Source organism: Ornithorhynchus anatinus, chromosome 21 (assembly GCF_004115215.2).
Source record: "Ornithorhynchus anatinus isolate Pmale09 chromosome 21, mOrnAna1.pri.v4, whole genome shotgun sequence".
NCBI classification, from domain to species: Eukaryota; Metazoa; Chordata; class Mammalia; order Monotremata; family Ornithorhynchidae; genus Ornithorhynchus; species Ornithorhynchus anatinus.
In genome coordinates, this window is record NC_041748.1 from 6,941,187 (window position 1) to 6,959,158 (window position 17,972).

Consider the following 17,972-nt stretch of genomic DNA (forward strand, 5'->3'; position numbering starts at 1 on the left):
ATGGCTTAGAGGAAAGAGCAGGGGCCAAAGAGTCAGAGGACCCTCTAGACTGTAATCTCCTTAAGGGCAGGGAACTTGTCCGCTAATTCTATTGCACTGTACTCTCCCAAGTGCTTAGTACAGTACTCTTGCGCGCAAAAAGAGCTCAATGAACATCACTGATTGATTGGCTGACCTGGGTTCTAATCCTGGCTCTGCCACATACCTGCTGTGTGGTTTTGGGCAAGTCACTCAACTTCTCTGTGCTTCAGTTACCTCATATGTAAAATGGAGATTAATAATAATAATAATAATAATGTTGGTATTTGTTAAGTGCTTACTATGTGCAGAGCACTGTTCTAAGCGCTGGGGTAGATACAGGGTAATCGGGTTGTCCCACATGAGACTCACAGTTATTCCCCATTTTACAGATGAGTTAACTGAGGCACAGAGAAGTTAGTGACTTGCCCACAGTCACACAGCTAAGTGACAGAGCCAGGATTCGAACCCATGACCTCTGACTCCCTATCCCGGGCTCTTTCCACTGAACCATGCTGTTTAAGTGTTTGGGACTGTGGTAGTGGATAGAGCATGGGCCTGGGAATCAGAAGGACCTGAGTTCTAATCCTGGGTCTGCCATTTGTCTGCTGTTTGACCTTGGGCAAGTCACTTTCCTGTGTCTCAATTTCCTCACCTGTAAAATGGGGGTTAAGGCAGAGAGCCTATGTGGGACAGGAATCATGTCCAATCTGATTATCTTGTATCTACCCCAGCACTTAGAACAGTCCCTCTCACATAGTAAGTATTTAACGAAGACCACAACTATTATGATTATTATTACCGTTATAATTATTAAACGCCAAATTCATTCATTCGGTCATATTTATTGAGTGCTTAATGTGTGCAGAGCACTGTACGAAGCTCCTGGGAGAGGATGATACAACAAGAAACGACACAATCCCTGCCCACAACGAGCTTACAGTCTAGAGGCGGAGAGGCAGACATTAATATGAATAAATTACAGACATCTTCATAAGTGCTGTGGGGCTGGTGGCGGGGAGAAGAAAGGTGATGCAGAAGGGAGTGAGAGAGGAGGAAAAGTGGGGGCCAGGGAAGGCCTCTTGGAAGAAATGTACCTTCAATGAGCCTTTGAAGGGGGGGAGAGTCATTATCTGTTGAATTTCAGGAAGGAGGGTGTTCCAGGCCAGAGGCAGGACATGGACGAGCGGTGAGACAGGCGAGATCTAGACACAGGGAGAAGGTTAGCACTAGAGGAGCGAAATGTGTGGCCTGGGTTGTGGTAGGAGAGTATTGAGGGAAGATATGAGGGGACAAGGTGAAAGACGCAACCCGATTATCTTTTTAGTGTTTAGTACAGTGCTTGGCACAAAATTAACACTTAACAAATGCCATCATTAATCATCCCAGTTGTTTGACTTCCATCTCTGAGAAAAATTGCAGGAAACAATAACTCCAAACACAGCTCGGCGGTGTTAGGTAGCAGGGCGTTACCTTCAGCAGCAGGGCTTCTTGTGTGGACCAGGGGATGTGGGTAATTCAAGTGCTTAATTGTAATAATGAGAAGCAGTGTGGCCTAGTGGATAGATCAAAGCCTGGGAATCAAAGGATCTGGGTTCTAATCCCAGCTCCTCCACCTGTCTGCTGTGAAATGGGGATTAAGTCAGTCAATTCTATTTATTGAGTGCTTATTGTGTGCGCGGAATTGTACTAAGAACTTGGGAGAGTACAGTGCAACAATATAACGGACAGATTCACAGCCTACAGTTAGTTTACAGCCTCTGTGAGCCCCATGTGGGACCTGGACTGAATCCAATCTGATTATATTGTATCCACAGCAGTGCTTAGTACAGTGCCCGGCACATAGTAAACTCTTAACAAATACCATAAAAATGAAATTAGGCCGTGTCATGATTAGTGTTATCATTGGCTGGAACTTTGGATGCCTCTTACTTAAGGAGAAGGCAGACAAGGCCTAATCTGCTGGCAAAAGTTGAGAGACTACCGTCAATTTTTTTCTTTAAGTGGAATCAAAATTAAATTGCCAATCCTTTTTCCACGACTGGATACACCCCAGTGCCAAAGGGAACATTGGAAGGAGAGTTTCAAACCCTATTTCCTACAAACAATGGGAGGTGGAATTTTCAAAGCTCTTTCTTCCTGTGAACTCAAAACATTTCCTCACCTGATTTTACCTTCAGATTTTTTTTTTAATTAAGGTTTTTATGGGCAGTACATACCAACAAGAAAACTTCCTTTGAGAGAAAAAGTAAAGATATTATTGGCACATATTCTGCCCATTGTACTCATTTATTTAGAAAAAATAAACTGAATATGCCTAAATACAGTCAATCATCAGTCAATCGTATTTATTAGTGCTTAAGTGTGTCCAGAGCACTGTACTCAGTGCTTGGGAGAGTAGAGTATAACAAAATAACAGGTATATTCCCTTCCCCCAGCAAGCCCCAGGACATCACTTTGCATGGAGTAGTGAATACAGCACGGTCCTGGGAGTTCCAAGTTCGCGGGTTCTAATTCCGGCTCTGTCTCTTGCTTGCTATGTGACCTTGGGCAAGTCACTTCACTTCTCTGGGCCTCAGTTACCTCATCTGGAAAATGATTGAGACTGTGAACCCCACATGGGACAGGGACTGCATCCAACCTGATTTGCTTGTATCCACTCCAGCGCTTAGTACTATACCTGACACACAGTAAGTGCTTAACAAATACCACAATTATTATTATTCTAATTGAATAAATTCTCTTTTTCCTAATACATTTATTTGTTCAATCTTGTTTCTGATAGTTTCTCTATTTCTCTCCTGGGGCTGGACTTATAGATTTCCCCATATGCCTCTCAATAGCTTCGAGAGGGATTTTATCACATTCTTTGTAGGCAGGGAATGTGTCTTCCAACTCTGTTCTGTTGTACTCTCCCAAGTGCTTAGTACAGTGCTCTGCACAGAGTAAGTGCTCAATAAATGCCACTGATTCCTGGATGGCCAGTCTCTGGAGGAAGATTAGGGAAGATTAGGAAGATTAGGGAAGGGGAAGGAAGATTTCGATGCTAGAAATTTAGGAATTGTTTGGAGAAGCAATGTAATCTAGTGGAAAGAACACAGGTCTGGGTGTCAGGAGAGCTGGGTTCTTGCTCTGGCTTTGCCACTGGACCTTGGGCAAGTTACTTCTCAGTTTCCTCATTTGTCAATTGGTGGTGCAATATCTGTTCTCCCTTCTTATTTGACTGTGAGCCCCATGCAGGACGGGTACTGTGTCCGGTCTGATTGTACTGTATGTACCCCAGTTTTTGGTACATAGTAAGCGCTTAACAAATACCACAGTGCTTATCATTGTCCTGGTGGCTCTGATGGAGTCAAAGTCTTGAGCTAGGGAGGACGTTGGTTGATCTCAGTGATGGTCTGAGGAGATGGTCTTGGCTTCTGTTTCTGTATTTTTGGAAGGAGCCCAAATTTACTCCTTTCTCCCGCTTCCTCCTTCATCCTTCCTCTTTCGTGCTTCCTCCTTCAGTCAGTCAGTCAGTCAGTCATATTTTCTGAGTGCTTACTGTGTGCTGAGCGTTTGGGAGAGTACAACATAATAAGATAACAGACACATTCCCTGCTCGCAACGAACCTCAGTCTAGAGGCGGAAACAGACGTTAATAGAAAATAAATAAAATTGCATGTGTGTATATAAGTGTTGTGGGGCTGGGAGGAGGGATGAATAAAGGGAGAAAGTCAGGGCAACGCAGAAGGGAGTGGGAGAAACGAAAAGGAGGGCTTAGTCTGGGAAGGCTTCTTGGAGGAGATGTGCCTTCAAAAAAGCTTTGAAGTTAGGGAGAGTGATTGTCTGTCGGATTTGAGGAGAGATGGTGTTCCAGACCAGAGGCGGGACATGGGCGAGAAGTCAGCAGTGAGATAGTACCATTTAAGTGCCTGGTACACGGTAAGCACTTAACAAATACCACAATTATCATTTGAGGTTTGTTTTAAATATAACGGTCCTACTATGTATTCAAGAGATGTTAATTCCAGAACTAATCAGAGGAGATGAGCTTGAATGGGCTGACTAAACAGAAATAATAATAATAATATTGGCATTTGTTAAGCACTTACTTTGTACCAGGCATTGTACTAAGCGTTGGAGACACTGAACCCCTAGTGGATTTTCCTGATGAAAAATCCTCTTCCCAATCCCTTGCCCTGGGCAGTCAGCTGGGAATAGTATCACTGAGATGCTGCTCTGCCGATCAGTCAACGGGCTACTTTCTTGAAGCCCTCTTTTCCTCTTCTCCCACTCCCTTCTGCATCACCCTGATTTGCTCCCTTTATTTATCCCCCCTCCCAACCCCACAACACTTATGTCCATTTTTGTCATTTATTTATTTCTCTTAATGTCCGTCTCCCCCTCTAAACTGTAAGCTTGTTGTGAGCAGGAATTGAATCTGTTTATTGTGCTGTTGTACTCTCCAAAGCTCTTAGTACAGTACTCTGCACAGCGTAAGCACTCAATAAATTTGATTGACTCTAAGCTAGAGTTTCCATGACGTTTCATCCAACTTGTAGGCGCACAATAAATGCCATCGATGGGATGACTGATTGTACTTCATCTCCAGCATTTTTCCTTCCGGTAGCAAGGAAAGAGAGCCAGTTGTTTGGCTGTCAACTTGATGTGGGCAGACAGAACTATGTCCAGTTCCTTGCTGAAGGAACTCCAGCTGTTAGGGCTGTTTCACTGAGGGAGAGATGAAAACACCTCCCAAAGTAACCAAACCCCAGCCCCTTTCTGAGCAATTCCCCACCTCCTCAATCTTTCTTCTCTCCCTGTTATCGACTTTTGACCCCACCGTCGAAACCATAAAAGGTCTGACTCTTCTAGTGTCTCCCTGAAGCTGCCTATGGGTTGAGGTCTTGAAGTGACATTTCTTTCATCCAGAGGCATTCAAGCGCTTTCGGTTGCTGTCCCACCTGGGATTGCTAGTTCCAATTTAATGTTCCCCCTTTGACCTCCCAGATTCTGTGTTCTTCCCTGACCAGAAATCAGGGACAGTCAGAGCCCTGCTGTTTGGGATTTACCCTCTGCACAATGGTTGATAAATACTGAGTCCACGAATGAACTTGCAAGCCAAAAAAGGCCCTGTGTCTGGAGACACTTCTGCTGTGTAACATGCTGTTTTGTTAATGAACTGCTGTTTTCACTCATGTCTGAACTTCTCCAGGCCGGGACTTCTTCTGTCTCCTCTTTGACAATAATGTCTGTCTCCAGGGACACAATGCCTATTTCACAGCTTGTTTAATAATAACAACAATAATAATAATGATAATAATAATGGTATTTGTTAAGTGCTTACTTTGTTCCAGGCACTATAATAAGCTCTGGGTTGGATACAAGCAAATCAAGTTGGGACTCAGAGCCTCAATCCCCATTATACAAATGAGGCCCAGAGAAGTGAAGTGACATGCTCAAGGTCACACGACAGACAAGTGGCAGAGTCAGCATTAGAACTCATGACCTACTACAGCTCTGGTGGAGGAAGAAGGGAGGGGAAATGAGTTAGAATAATAATGATAATTGTAGTCGTTTTTTAGGTGCTTTCTATGTGCCAGGCACTGTTCTAAGTACTGGGGTAGATATAAGCAAATAGGGTTGGACACAATCCTTGTCCCAGATGGGACTCACAGTCTTAATGCACATTTTACAGATGAAATAACTGAGGGCCAGAGAAGTTAAGTGCCTGACCCATGGTCACACAGCAGACGTGGCTCAGTGGAAAGAGCACGGGCTTTGGAGTCAGGGCTCATGAGTTCGAATCCCAGCTCTGCCACTTGTCGGCTGTGTGACTGTGGGCAAGTCACTTCACTTCTCTGTGCCTCAGTTCCCTCATCTGTAAAATGGGGATTAAGACTGTGAGCCCCATGTGGGACAACCTGATTCCCCTATGTCTACCCCAGCGCTTAGAACAGTGCTCGGCACATAGTAAGCACTTAACAAATACTAACATTATTATTATTATTATTAAGTGGTAACGCCAGGATTGGAACCCAGGTCCTTCTGACTCCCAAGCTCATGCTCTATCCACTAAGCCAGGCAGCTTCCTCAATGATTCCTTTTTTCAGGGAGTTGTGGGTGAGAGAAAGGTAATTACTGGGGGATTGAAGCCATAAAGGGGGCAGGGAAGTGCATCCCTCGTATAGGTGATTTTAGATTTCTGGTTGTGGCCGGGCTAATGGAGAGAAGGGGGTCTGGGAGTCAGGACGCCTGGGTTCTGGTTCAATTTATGCTGTTATTCTGTCCTTTGATCTCGGGCAAGTTACTTTGCTGCTTTGAGGCTTCATTTTTGCTGAACTTGAATGGTGAGTTGACTTGCTCTGACCAGAGGAAAAGTAACACTTACAACTGGAGGTGCGGAGGAGGGCCAGCAGTGAACCCCCGGATGTTTTCTGAGCAATAAATCCAACCACGAGTAGATGGTGTGAGCGTTTAATGCAATGTTCTGCACACAGTATGCACTCATTGAGTTCTGAAGGGGCACTGACCCAGTTCAACACTTAGAGATATTAATTCTGTCCATACTCGGTGTAGAACAGTGTGCTAAACACTTGGGAGAGAAGTAGCTAGGCCTAGTGGAAAGAGCAGGGGCCTAAGAGTCAAAGAAACTGTGTTCTAATCCTGTTCTTTTGTTTTTAGTGGTATTTGTTAAGCATTTAATATGTGCCAGGCACTGTACTAATCTCTAGGTTAGATACAAGATACTCAGTTGAGATACAGCCCATGTCCCACATTGAGCTCACGATGTTAATCTCCATTTTAAAGATGAGGTAACCGAGAAGTAAAATGACATGCCCAAGATCACACAGCAGAGAAACGGCAGAGCAGGGATGAGATCTCAGGTCCTCTGACTCCCAGGCCCGTGATCTTCCCTCTAGGCCAAGCTGCTTCCCAAGTGATCTCCCATTTTTCTGCGGTGCGACTGCAGGTTTTCACGTAGCTGCTCTGTGTCTCAATTTCCTCACCTGTAAGAAGGGATAATGAGGTCTGCTTCCGTCTACCTTCCTAGGGCGTTGTGAGGACAAAATGCCATAACTGACATCAAAAGGCTTCGAACAAATAAAATCACTAATATGTATTCTAAGGACTACTATTCCTTCGCCTAAACCCTGTGAGCACTGTCTAGCTGGTTCTACTGAAGATCGTCCTTAATCATAACACTTTCATGGAGCCTTTGGGGAATAGCTTCTTTTCTGAATAGACACGTCACTCGAACAAAATAATTCTCACAGTTTCCTCCTGCAGCGTATCCCACCGTTCCTCCCATTAAAGGGGCTTTGATTCACTTTAGTTTGATTTTCAGCCCGTTATTGATCGTCCTAGCGAGATGCTGGGATCTGGGATTAAGGCCCCCTCAGAACTCCCGGTCGGAGGCTCTGAGAAAACAGACGTCGGTTTTGGGAGTGAAATGTCAGGCTCCTGGGGGAGAACCCTAAGAGATTAATAAAGAATGAGGCCAAGCTTGATAGCCTGCCCTTTGTCTTCCTCGCTGTGAGGAAGCTGTCGGTCAGATTATCAATGGGTGTTGGAAAAGAAAAAGAAAGAAGTGAAAGCTGAATTGGGGTGAAAGCTGAATTGGGGCAGTAGAATGAAAGGGGGCAGACGGAAGGAGTGGAGAAAAGACGGGGAAGCGAAGACTCAGGTTGGAACCGAAGCAGTGTGACCTAGTGGATAGAACACGGGCCTGGGAGTCAGAGGGACATGGGTTCTAGTCCCGACTCCGCCACTTGTCTGACGGATGATCTTGGACAAATCAGTTTTCTGTGCCTCAGTTCCCTCATCTGCAAAATGGGGATTAGGACTCTGAGCCCCATGTAGAACATGGACTGTTTTCAACCTGATTCCCTTGTATCCATCCCAGTGCTTAGAACTAAGCCTGGCACTTAGTGAGCGTTTAACAGATACCATTTAAAAAAAAACACCAAAAGACCAAGAAAAGAGCAATGGGTCTGGCCTTGGAGCGTGTGTTGAAAGTTGGCTCCCTGAGTGATAGTCAGGATGTCGTCTCTGTCTAGACTGTAAGCCTGCTGTGGGCAGGGGTTGTCTCTCTTTATTGGTGTATTGTGCTTTCCAAGTGCTTAGTACAGTGCTCTGCACAAAGTAAGTGCTCAATAAATACAATAGAATGAATGAACGAATGAGTGGTGACTCAGTGGATGAGACTTGGGGTGGTCTGAAAACATCTACGTGTCCCCAAGTGGTTCTGACTCACACTGGCTGAGTAGTCTACTCCCGTGCCATATTTTGACCTGTTGGGGACCATTAAGGTCACACCTCCTCCAAGAGGTCTTCTGTGATTGCTCCCTCTTTTCCCCGAATCCCTCTCCCTTTGGAGTCGTCTGAGTCGTCTACTTCTGGGCTGTATTTTGGCCCTTTGGGGGCCATTAAGGTCACATCTCCTCCAAGAAGCCTTTCTCGTTTAATCTCTTTTTTACCCGACTCCCTTTCCTTTCTGCGTCCCCACAGCACTTAATACATATCCGTAATTTATTTATTTACATTAATATCTATCCCCCACTCCATTAATTCATCATTCATTTAATCATATTTACTGTAATATGACTGTAAGCTCATCGTGGGCAGGGGATGTGTCTCTCCACTCTTTTGTACTGTACTCTCCCAAGTGCTTAGTTTTTCATTCATTCATTCATTCAATTGTATTTATTGAGCGCTTACTGTGTGCAGAGTACTGTATTAAGTACTTGGGAGAGTACAATACTACAATAAAGAGATACATTCCCTGCCTGCAATGATTTTACAGTCTAGTGGTGGGGGAGACACACATTAATATAAATAAATAAATGACAGATCTGTACATAAGTGCTGTGGGGCTGGATGGGGGGAAGAACAAAGGGTGCAAGTCAGGGCAGTGGAGAAGGGAGTGGGAGAAGAGGAAAGAGGGGTTTAATCAGGGAAGGCCTCTTGGAGGAGATGTGCCTTCAATAAAGCTCTGAAGGAGGGGAGAGGAATTGTCTGTCGGATTTCAGGACGGAGGTTGTTCCAGGCCAGTGACAGGATATGGGCAAGGGGTGGTACTGGACAAACGATAAACGCTCAGTAAATATTATGGATCGATTGATCCTCCCTGGACCAAGGTTTGACGAAACGACTTTCGTGTAGAAATGACAAGAACATTTTCTTCCCAGCTCTTTCCATTGAACATCACAGTCCCAGGATTTGGTTGAGCTGGGATATTGGGAGATGTTGTTTTCATACTGTCATCCATTTCCCTCTAATCTAAAGGGATCACGTCTTTCCCTCGTAGGCTACGCTCTTTGGTGAAGCAACTCGAGAGAGGAGAGGCCTCCGTCGTTGACCTCAAAAAGAATCTGGAATATGCCGCCACAGTGCTTGAATCCGTGTACATCGATGAGACCCGGTGAGCTACCCCTGTCGATCCTGGATATGGGAATGATGTGGGGTTCTTTCAGGGATGGGATACGTCAAGTTGGTTTGCTTCACAACTTACTCTGTCAGGCAGATCTGTTAGAATGGAGCTGTTTTATAGATTTCCTAACATTAATTTCCTTGGGATGCTCATGTGGAGCCACGATGCAGCCAGCTCGCTCTGTGTGATTGAGGGGAATCCACTCATGTCAAAGGAGAAGCAGTGTGGCCTAGAGGGTAGAGCACGAGCCTGGGAGTCAGAGGACCCGGGTTGTAATCCTGGCCTTGCCACATGCCTGCTATGTGACCTTGGGCAAGTCACATCACTTCCCTGTGCCTCAGTTCTCCTGGTCGCTCTCCTATTTTGAAAATGAGCGCCACGTCGGACGAGGGACTGTCCAATCTAATCAACTTGTATCTACCCCAGCACTTAGAACGGTGTTTGACCCATAGTAAGCACTTAGCAAATACCATAAAAAAAAATAAAGAGCTATAGCATCACAATTCCAGGAGGTTTTCTGGCCCTCTTTGACCCCTGGCCGAGAGCGTCAATCCTCTGGGTCTTGGCTCTCCTTTTTGATGAATGGAAATGAGAAATCTGTTTACCCACCTTCTTCGGAAGAATGCCAAGTGGAAGATCAAAAATGGCTACCCGAAGGGAACTTTGAATAACTCAAACTCTTAGGCTTCTGGAACTCTGTCATCGATCGCTTTCCCTCATGCGCTTAAGCCTGAAGTCAACGCAGTGCCCGTGTCATTTCAGATCAGCCCCACGTTAGTCAAATCCTCTCGACACACACGTTGGCATCAAGCCTAGTGTCACACTCCAAGATGGTGGAGTTTTGGGGGAAATGGAAGGCTCACGCTCTGGAAGGTCTTCATGTTTCTTCCCTGCTTTCAGAACAGTTTCTGAGGGACCTTAGTCTTCCAAAGCCTGTGACAGCCAGCCCAGCAGTGTATAAACTAAAGCTTACAAGTGGCACCGTTGATTTCCATTGCATATTTTGTTCTGGAGGAGGTTGGGTCTCCTGAACACAGCAGAGCAGAGTACTTACCGCTACTCTTCCGTTAACCATACTCTTCCGTTAACCACCCCGAGGGTGGGCGTGAGGGCCAGACTGTTCTAGAATTTAGAGAATTGACGATGCCACCCCGCTTTGCGGAACAGAAGCAGATTTGGAGAAGCAGAGAGGCCTAGTGGAAAGAGCACGGGCCAGGGAGTTAGAGGACTTGGGTTCTAATCCTGGTTCTGCCTCAAGTCTGCTGTGTGACCTTAGTCGAGTCACTCAACTTCTCTGGGTCTCAGTTCCCCCATCTGTAAAATGGGGGTTAAAGCTGTGAGCCCCATGTGGGACATGGGCTGTGTCCAACCTGACCAGCTTGTATCTACCCCAGTGTTTAGTACAGTGACTGGCACATAGTAAGTGCTTAACAAATACCATAAACAAGTAAGCAGACGATGGAGATTTTGTGACCAGGGAGCTTGAAGAAGAGAGCGAGAGAGATAGAGAGAGTGTGTGTTGTGTGTGTGTGTCCCCTCAGTGTTGCGAGCTATACAATGCGGGAATGTATCTGTTTATTGTTGTATTGTACCCTCCCAAATGCTTCATACAGTGCTTTGCATGCATTAAGCACTCAATAAATATGAATGAAAGAATGAGAACTACTTAAGTGCCACTTCCTCTCTTCCCAGGCGTCTCCTGGACACCGAAGATGAGCTCAGTGACATTCAGTCGGATGCTGTGCCCTCCGAAGTCCGGGACTGGCTGGCCTCCACCTTCACGCGGCAGATGGGGATGATGCTCAGAAGGAGTGAGGAGAAGCCGAGGTTCAAGAGCATCGTCCACGCGGTGCAGGCTGGGATATTCGTCGAGAGGTAAAGGCTGAGTTGAAATGGGGAGACCAACGGGAAACTGCCAGCGGAGTCTGCAGATCCACAGAAACGATTCTTTAAATCCCGATAAATAGATGAAAGCCAGTCTCTAAACCTATCTCTAAACCCAAACGCCAGCCACATCCAACCCCAATCCTTAAGTTCGTCCTGGAACCGAACCCTAACCCTCACTCTAACCCCAGCTCCACCCAGGAAAACCTTTCTGCTATGGTTTTCCTCTACTTGGCAATCTTTTGAGCCTTCAGAAGGATATTTTGGATGGTTTATTGCAGCCGGCAAAAGTTTGGTTGCAAAAACAAAACGTGAGCAGAAAACTTTCCTTCAACTATAAACTACAGCAAGATGGACTGTAAATTCTTTGTGGGCAGAGAAAGTGCCTACCAACTCTCTTGTATTGTACTCCCCCAAGTGCTTAGCACAGTGTTCTGCACAAAGTAAGCGAATGATTGATAAATACGATTGATTGGTTTATTCTCATTCCACTAGTTGTAACTGTGTTTGTTTCTTTTCTTCTGTCTGGTTTTTCCACTCTAGTGTAAGTTCCTTGTGGGAAGGAAGCATATCTGCCCAGTTCTAAGGATGGTGTGAATAAATAAGTGCTAAAGGTGGTTGACAGTTTACTATAATTTGGAATTGGGAGAATTAACCAGGAGAATGAACCAGGAATTAACCAAGGACTTGGAGAATTAATTGTGTTACATTGTATTGCATTGTATTGTATGGTTGCATTATACTCTCCCAAGCACTTAGTACAGTGACCCGCACACAGTGAGTACTCAATAGAAAGCATTGATTGATTATTGATTTTGAAGGAGGTGGGATCCTCCTTCATATTGGCTTGGAAAGTCCAGGATAGCACCTCCCAAGAAGCTGTGATCCACAGTGAAGCAATCCTCAGTCAATCATTCAGTTAATCGATAGTGTCTATTGAGCACTCACTGCATATGAAACTCTGCACTAAGCCCTTGGGTAAGTACAGTATGATAGAACTAGTAGACATGATCTTGGCCCACAGGGATTGTACTTTCCTAAGTGCTTAGTACAGTGCCTTGAACACAGTAAGCACTTAATAAATATGACTGATGAAGGAGTTTACAGAGTCTACATTCTTCTCATTTGGAAGTTAGGGCTCTTTCAGATACTTTACCTTTTGAAATTCAACCTTTTCACGTATAGACAGGCAGCTGTCACTCCCTTCCACATTCCTTGTGGAAAATCCTGCCTGTGTAGACATTTCATCTCCAAATGGGCTTTGTGAACTGTAAGGAATGGTCGGACCGGGTTGAGGAATTTGTAATTCAGCCTTTTGCAAATTCTTGAGAAAATGACTCCATCAGTGCTACTCCTGGAAGTTTCTCCCAATCAGTGGTATTTCTTGAGCGCCTCCTGTGTGCCAAGCACTGTACTGAGTGCTTGGGAGACTAGAATACAACTGAGTTGGTAGATACATTCCCTGCCCAAAATGAGCTTCCCTGGCTTCATCTGCCTGCTTATTAGCATTTCAAAGAGGCAGATAAACTGGGTTCTTCCAGAACAGGAGGAATTGCCTTGATTTCAACTCTGTTGTAACTGTACTCTCCCAAGTGCTTAGTACAGTGTTCTGCACACAGTAAGCACTTAATAATAATAATATGGTATTTGTTAAGCGCTTACTATGTGCCAAGCACTGTTCTAAGCACTATTGTAGATACAAGGTTATCAGGTTGTCCCACATGGGGCTCACGGTCTTCATCCCCATTTTACAGATGAGGTGACTGAGGCACAGCTGACAAGTGGCAGAGCCGAGATTAGAAGCCGTGACCTCTGACTCCCAAGCCCATGTTCTTTCCACTAAGCCACGCTTAATAAATACCATCGATCGACTGACTGATCGATGAATTGCTTCAACACTTAAAATGGAGAAACTTAGACTGGAGTTATTTCCCCTTTCCGATGGAGTTAAATTTCAAGCAGGCTGAGACAGTGACTAGGCCCTAGGATCCAGGTGGATTGGAGACTGGATTCCTTGCTGAGGGGATGCTCTAATTTCAGGCAAAGATGGTTTCTCTCAGTGTTTCTCCAATGTTTTGGGTCAGCACAATCATTGTTTTTTCTGTCAAACCCATCAGAATGTACAGACGGACATCGAACATGGTCGGACTTAGCTATCCTCCTGCTGTGATTGAAGCATTGAAGGTAATCTCGATGAAAAGGCTCTTAAGTATTAAGTATTCCCTCTTGAGGGACTGTTGTAGGCCTAGTTCTCATTCACAGCCTCTCACTTTTCATCTCCCCTCTTTCTCCTCTCTCTCCCCATCTTTCTGTCCTCCCCCTCTGTCTCTCCCACTGTCCACATGGCCGATTTGTCATCACCATTTTTTTATATGGTATTTGTTATGATATTTGAGAAGCAGCATGGCCTAACGGCTAGAGCGTGGGCCTGGGAGGGATAAGGACCTGGGTTCTTATCCCAGTTCCGTCACTTGTCTGCTCTATAACCTTGGATAAGTGACGTGACTTCTCTGTGCCGCAGTTTCCTCACCTATTAAAATGGGGATCGAGACTGTGAGCTCCATATGGGACATGGACTGGGTTCAACCAGATTTGCTTGTATCTACCCCAGCATTTAGTACAGTTCCTGGCACAGAGTAAATGCTTAACAAATACCACAAAAAAACCCACAAGTGTTTGCTTCGTGCCGAAGATTGTTCTAAGCGCTGAGATAGATACAAGTCACCTGATACAGATACCTGATTGATTTGAATCTGCCCTAGAGCTGAGAAGAGTGCTTTCGTTCATTCATTCATTCATTCAGTAGTAATTATTGAGCTCTTACTATGTACAGAGCACTGTACTAAGCGCTTGGAATGTACAGTTCGGTGACAGATAGAGACAATCCCTGCCCAATGATGGGTTCACAGTCTATTCGGGGGAAACAGACAGCAGAGCAAAACAAAACAAAACAAAAACAAGACAACATTATCAAGATAAATAGAATCAAGGGGATGTACAACTCATTAACAAAATAAATAGGATAGTAAATAATATATACAAATGAGCACAGTGCTGAGGGGAGGGGAAGAGGGAAGTGGGAGGAGCAGAGGGAAAGGGGGCTCAGCTGAGGGGAGGGGAAGGGGGGAGGGGGAGGAGCAGAGGGTGGAGGGGGAGCAGAGGGAAAAGGGGGGGCTCAGTCTGGGAAGGCCTCTTGGAGGAGGTGAGCTCTCAGTAGGGCTTTGAAGAGGGGAAGAGAGTTAGTTTGGCAGAGGTGAGGAGGGAGGGCTTTCCAGGACCGCGGGAGGACGTGGGCCAGAGGTCGACGGCGTGATAGGCGTGAATGGGGGACGGTGAGGAGGTGAGCGGCAGAGGAGCGGAGTGTACGGGCTGGGCAATAGAAAGAGAGAAGGGAGGTGAGGTAGGAGGGGCAAGGTGATGGAGAGCTTTGAAGCCAGGAGTGAGGAGTTTTTGTTTCGTGCGGAGGCTGATAGGCAACCACTGGATGTTCTTAAGGAGGGGAGTGACATGCACAGAGTGTTTCTGTAGGAAGATGATCTGGGCAGCAGAATGAAGAATAGACTGGAGCGGGGAGAGACAGGAGGAAGGGAGATCAGAGAGGAGGCTGACACAATAATCCAGGCGGGATATTATGAGAGCTTGTACCAGCATGATAGTCGTTCGTATGGAGAGGAAAGGGCGGATCTGTGCTTGACACAGAGTACTTAACAGATATCATTTAAAAAAAAATCCACAAAGTTGGACACAGTCCCTGTCCCACAATGGGCTCTCAGTCTAAGTAGGAAGGAAACCAGGTATTGAAACCTCATTTTACAGTTGAGGAAACAGCACAGAGAAACCGAGTGACTTGTCCAAGGTCACACAGCAGACAGACAGCAGAGCTGAATTAGTACCCAGGTCTTCTGACTCCCAGGCCCGGGACCATTCCTCTAGTTTCTGTAGTTTCTTCTCTGGACCTTTAACTTCCATCTCCCCTTCACCTGGAGCTGTGGTTCAGACTCACCACCCTTTCCCAGGATCTCTTTTTATCCAAAAATGGGCAGAGGGCGGGCTGTCGCGGCTGGCGATGGAGCCCTAGTGAATCTTAGGAAAATCCTTTCAAACCCATCCCTGATCTTATTCTCCCATCCCATATGTTAGGAGGGTTGCCTCTGCATATGTCCCTGTTGGAGTGGAATTTACCAGCAGTCCGAGAGAATCTGTGTATCCCATCTGTGTATCTGTGGAGAAACTGTGTATCCCTCCTCCTGACTGGATGTGAATGTCCGTCAGTGGGCTGGGGGAGTGGTGACCGACAGACCCCTCTCTCCCCCCGCAGTCATCTCCCTTCCCAATTTTCGGCGCCAAGGATGATGAGCAGAAGGCTCAATCGAATGGATTTCCTTTCGAGGAAGAGCGAGCGTAGCTAAATGGGCTCTTGACGTTACAAGGGAAGGAGCGATCCCCTAATAACATTCCCGTTTCCATCTCTCTTACAGAATGTAGATAAGTGGTCCTTCGATGTATTTACCCTGAATGATGCCAGTGGAGATCACGCGCTGAAATTCATTTTCTACGAACTGCTCACACGCTATGATCTGATCAGCCGTTTCAAGGTCAGTGAACGACAAATGGGTTTCCTGTTTCTTTCCTTAGGCCAGCCCTGGGAAGGTATGGAGAAGACAGTGCTATAGAGGAGAAATCGGGGACATTTTCCCAGCTGCGGTTTCAAATGAATTTACACAAATACTCTGTGTTGTCGGCCTTGTAGATTAGCGCAATAGATTACCAGCCCAACCCATTTCCAGGGGAAATGCACAGACTTCAGGGAATAAAATCAGCTTTTTTTTTTCCTAAAGGCCTGGCATAGATACATTATTACTTAGCTCAGGTGAGTTTCTGTTTGCACAGCTGATCAGGCATCAGAAGAAAACCCAGTGATGATTCCTTATCTAGCTTCAAAATCTTTATGTTCGGTACTTTGCAAATAATTTCTGCTCCTGTTGGGCACTGCCAAATGATCTCTTGGTAGTCTCTCCCCAAGTCTTTCAATCAATCATTCGTATTTATTGAGTGCTTCCTTACTATGTACATAGGGCTCACGATCTCCACCCCCATTTTATACGTGAGGGAACTGAGGCACCGAGAAGTGAAGTGACTTGTCGAAGGTTACACAGCAGACGATAGTGGAACCAAGGTTTAGAACCCAGGTCCTCTGGCTTCCAGACCCGAGCTCTTTCCACTAGGCCACGCTACTCTGCCCTGTTCCTTGACTTCTTGACAACCGTTGACACTGTGGCCTAGGCCCTCCTTAATCTCTCATTTCTTCATCCTATTCTCCACGTGGCTTAGTCGAAAGAGCATGGGTTTGGGAGTCAGTGATCATGGGTTTTAATCCTGGCTCTGCCACTTATCAGCTGTGTGACTTTGGGCAAGTCGCTTAACTTCTCTATGCCTCAATTCCCGCATCTGTAAAAGGGGAATTAAGACTGGGAGCTCCACATGGGACAACCTGATTACGTTGCATTTACCACAGTCCACAGAACAGTGCTTGGCTTATAGTTAGCGCTTAACAGATGCCATCATTATTATTATTATTGTTACAATTTCAGCACTTTTTCATCACCTAAACACTTGGGCATATTCCCTTTCCACCTCCCCTAAGACTTACGAACAGATCTTTTAACTCTGTTCCTTTCCCTTCCCTGTCATTTATTTTTGTGTCTGTTGCTTGACTGTGCTCTCCTTAAAGGCAGGGATTGTGTTTACTAACTTCATTAGATTGTGTTCTCCCCAGTGCTCACTACAATGCTTCTGCACAGACTAAGTGCTTCCTAAATACTACTGAGATTAGTAGCAGTAATAGAAATACAGATAGCATTTACCAAGCACTTAGTGTGTGCATCGTAGCACGGGTAAAGAACACACAGGTGGCAATTAGACACAGTGTTTGACCCTCATGGGGCTTATTAGCTGAGAATATAAGGGGTGAGAGGGACCCGGAGAAAGTGGCAGATAAAAGAATTAGAAGCGAAAATGAGCCGTCATTTATTCAATGGTATTTATTGAGCACTTTCTGTATGCAGAGCACTGAACTAAGCATTTGGGAGAGTACGATATAACAATAAACAGACTCCTGGCCACAGTGAGTTTAGAGTCCAGAAGGGCAGACAGACATTAATAGAAATAAATAAATTCCAGCTATGGTCATAAGTGATGTGGAGCTGGGAGGGGAGATGTAATAAGGGAGCAAATCAGGATGACGCAGAAGGGAGTGGAGGAGGAGGAGGAAAGGAAGGCTTGGTCCAGGAAGACCTCTTGAAGGAGATGTGCCTTCATTAAGACTTTGAAGTAGGGTGCTGTGGTTAGAGGAGCAGAATTCCAGGGGATCCCCATAGCCAAAGAAACCAGTCTAGCAGCTACTGGTCTTCTTGAGGTTTTCCAGAGAACTTGGGCCACACCTGCCTTTTCTGTTTCCTTCCCGGGTGGAGGAAGGCAGGAAGGGTAGGAGTCTCGTCAGTGGCACAGCAGGGAATCATGGACGAGACCATGCCAAGAGCAAAGCATGTTGGGAGCAGGGGCCCTCAGAGGACCAGCGGGGAGGCGAAGGGAACCGCTCGCTCTGTTCAGCTGTGGTGAAGATGGATGGAATGTGGTTTTTTTAATGCTATTTGTT

General features: G+C 45.7%; 1 protein-coding gene across 7 annotated transcripts in view; it reads left to right on the forward strand.

The window, feature by feature from the left end:
• Positions 1-17,972, forward strand: part of PDE1C (phosphodiesterase 1C) — a 329,099-nt gene that overhangs the window by 229,354 nt on the left and 81,773 nt on the right. For all 7 annotated transcript variants that reach the window (XR_003754187.2, XM_029048966.2, XM_029048968.2 and 4 more), the window contains 4 exons: positions 9,311-9,424; positions 11,126-11,308; positions 13,435-13,501; positions 15,796-15,912. Coding sequence is in view for 6 of the 7 variants with exons in the window: in XM_029048966.2 (XP_028904799.1) it covers positions 9,311-9,424; positions 11,126-11,308; positions 13,435-13,501; positions 15,796-15,912 (481 nt within the window). In the remaining variant the exon portion in view is untranslated. The remainder of the gene's footprint in view (positions 1-9,310; positions 9,425-11,125; positions 11,309-13,434; positions 13,502-15,795; positions 15,913-17,972) is intronic.